Source organism: Penaeus monodon, chromosome 22 (genome assembly GCF_015228065.2).
Source record: "Penaeus monodon isolate SGIC_2016 chromosome 22, NSTDA_Pmon_1, whole genome shotgun sequence".
Taxonomy (NCBI): Eukaryota; Metazoa; Arthropoda; class Malacostraca; order Decapoda; family Penaeidae; genus Penaeus; species Penaeus monodon.
In genome coordinates this window covers 42,097,740-42,100,057 of record NC_051407.1, presented here as the reverse complement: position 1 = coordinate 42,100,057, position 2,318 = coordinate 42,097,740, and the positions used below count along the sequence as shown (strand labels likewise).

General features: G+C 31.9%; 1 protein-coding gene across 13 annotated transcripts in view; it reads left to right on the top strand.

Moving 5' to 3' along the window:
- Positions 1-2,318, top strand: part of LOC119587155 — a 27,412-nt gene that overhangs the window by 4,972 nt on the left and 20,122 nt on the right. For 10 of the 13 annotated variants that reach the window (XM_037935911.1, XM_037935914.1, XM_037935921.1 and 7 more), the window contains 3 exons: positions 858-1,032; positions 1,138-1,230; positions 1,933-2,053. In XM_037935911.1, the coding sequence (XP_037791839.1) occupies positions 858-1,032; positions 1,138-1,230; positions 1,933-2,053 (389 nt within the window). The remainder of the gene's footprint in view (positions 1-857; positions 1,033-1,137; positions 1,231-1,932; positions 2,054-2,318) is intronic. The other 3 variants (XM_037935920.1, XM_037935922.1, XM_037935923.1) reach the window with 2 other exon arrangements.

Here is a 2,318-nt window from a genome sequence, read left to right as displayed (position 1 = left end):
CTGAAATCAGCTGTCCCTTGACCTTTTTTTTTTCTTCTTTACAAGACATCCAAGACCATTGGATCCAGTGGATTGAAAATGGCATTCTGGAATTAAATATTCAACCATCTTTTGTTCAGTGGCTACTGCACTTTTGTTTGAAAATGCAATTGAAGTTTCTGCTTTGTCTGGAGGGACCTTTTTCATTTGTTGCATGTTCTTATTACTAATTGATCCAGAAATGTTTGTATTGTAACCAAAATCAAACTCAGATTGTATTGTTATAATATCCTTTGATGCATACAAATCCATTTCAGCTTTCCTTTCCAAAGATACTTACCAGAAACCAATATTTTTTTGTGTCATAGCCCATCAAATGCACTATAGTATACTTGGATGCTATGAAAATAAACTCTTGGAGTTTGTGTCTCCTATATATTAAAATATAAAGAGATTCTCTTAATATTAAAAGGTGCAGTGATATATACATGTTGAACATTTCCTAAAATAGAGTTGATGTATTTTAGTGTGATGAGAGAATATTTGAAAAGTTATAGAATATTTGCCCTAAATTAAATCTAGATTAATGTAGGATAAAAATCTTCACTATGTTCTATGGTGCTATGAAGTGGGATCAAGCCAACTTAGAAATATTTTGAGTTTTGAGGGATAACATTAGAGCTGTTGTATAAGTTAGATTGGATGTAGGTTTTCAGTTGTGTAATATAAAAAAATCCAGATTTAAATGTCTTGATATCTACAGTGACCCATTGCTTTTTGATATATGGAGCAGCATATATTTTAATGATATTCATAGTATATTATACTGTGTATCATATATTAAGAAATAACCCATTGTAACATTTTGACCTCTCAAGATTTCAGGAAAAATTCCATCATTTAAGTAGACAAGGCACAATACAAGAAATGAGCAGTAATGTATCAGCTGTGGAAATTGAGGAAGAACCACAAGAGTTTCCAAGTCCTACCTGGTCTCGACATATATCTTTCTTACCACCAATTACAGATCATTCAAGCAGTAATTTACCAAAGGTAAGTCAGCTGCAATAAAGCTGTATATTGAGATCATGTGAAAATATGTGTTTTTTGTTTCAAAATCAAAAGTATCATGCTATTATTTATTCATTTATGTGGTAGGTATATGGTGGCTCATCACTCTCAAGACAGAATTCATCCTCAAGAAGATCTGCTTCAGTAGAAAGAAGTTACCAGCCCAGTGGACATGACACAGTAAGTACTATATTATATAGTTTCAAAGTAACAAGGTAATATTGCTTTGTAGAGTGTAGCTTAAATCATAGCATGTATTGTTAAAACTAAGCTTTTATATAGATCTTTCTTTGCACATTGCTTATATGTTGCAGTTTCATGTAGACTGAGATTTAACTATTACTAGGACTATTAGGACTAGGGAAATAAATAGAACACAAAATAATATAAAGATTTAGTAGGTAACAGGCATGCATAAATGTATAATAAATTCTGTCAGAAAAGTGTAAATTGATGGGAAACTTGTAAGAGTATTGAATTTATATAATTTAAATAGTGATATAAGAAGTCTTTGATTAAAGAGAAAAGGAAAACGGTTGAACTTAAGAGGTCTTCAATGAAAGAGAAAAGGAAAACAGTTAACTTAATTTCTTGCCATAGCCGTAATGACAGATTGAAAATTTTTTAATCATTAATGTGTAAGATTACACCATATCCTGTGTACTTTCTGAACTTTTACAATTGACTACCTCAAAATGTGGTTTGGATCACTTCAATCTTATCAATTTCCAGTAAAGTTCTCTAATTAATTTTAGATTTTGCTTCCGAAGATAGAAATATATTTAAAGTCAGCAGATAACAGTTAGTTAAACATTAAGTGAAAAGAGCTCTATGCATGGAAAATTTTCAAAAAAAGTATTACAATCTAGCAAACTATACCAGCAGCAGTCCCAGGTAATGCCAGGGGAAGAATCGCAGCTCTCCTCCCTTACTGTTAGAGGTACCACGTTGTCAGCAGCACATCGACCACATGCGCACACCAAACCCAAGAGGCAAACATGGGGTAAGGTCCCATGTTCTGTAGCTTCACTAAGATAAAAAAAAGAAAAAGTGCTGTAGTCAGTGGACTTACAAGAAGTAGCTTGAGTAGTAATCAGTAAATTAAATGAGGGCACAGTTAAAAAGCACAGTAATATAATTGTATAGGTTTGCATATTTTATGGATATTTAAAGCATTTTGTAGTTTGAATCTTCTATGATTAATTTAAGCTGAACTGTATCGGCAACTTTCATTTCACAAAACTAAATAGTCAAGATTGTTATATAAA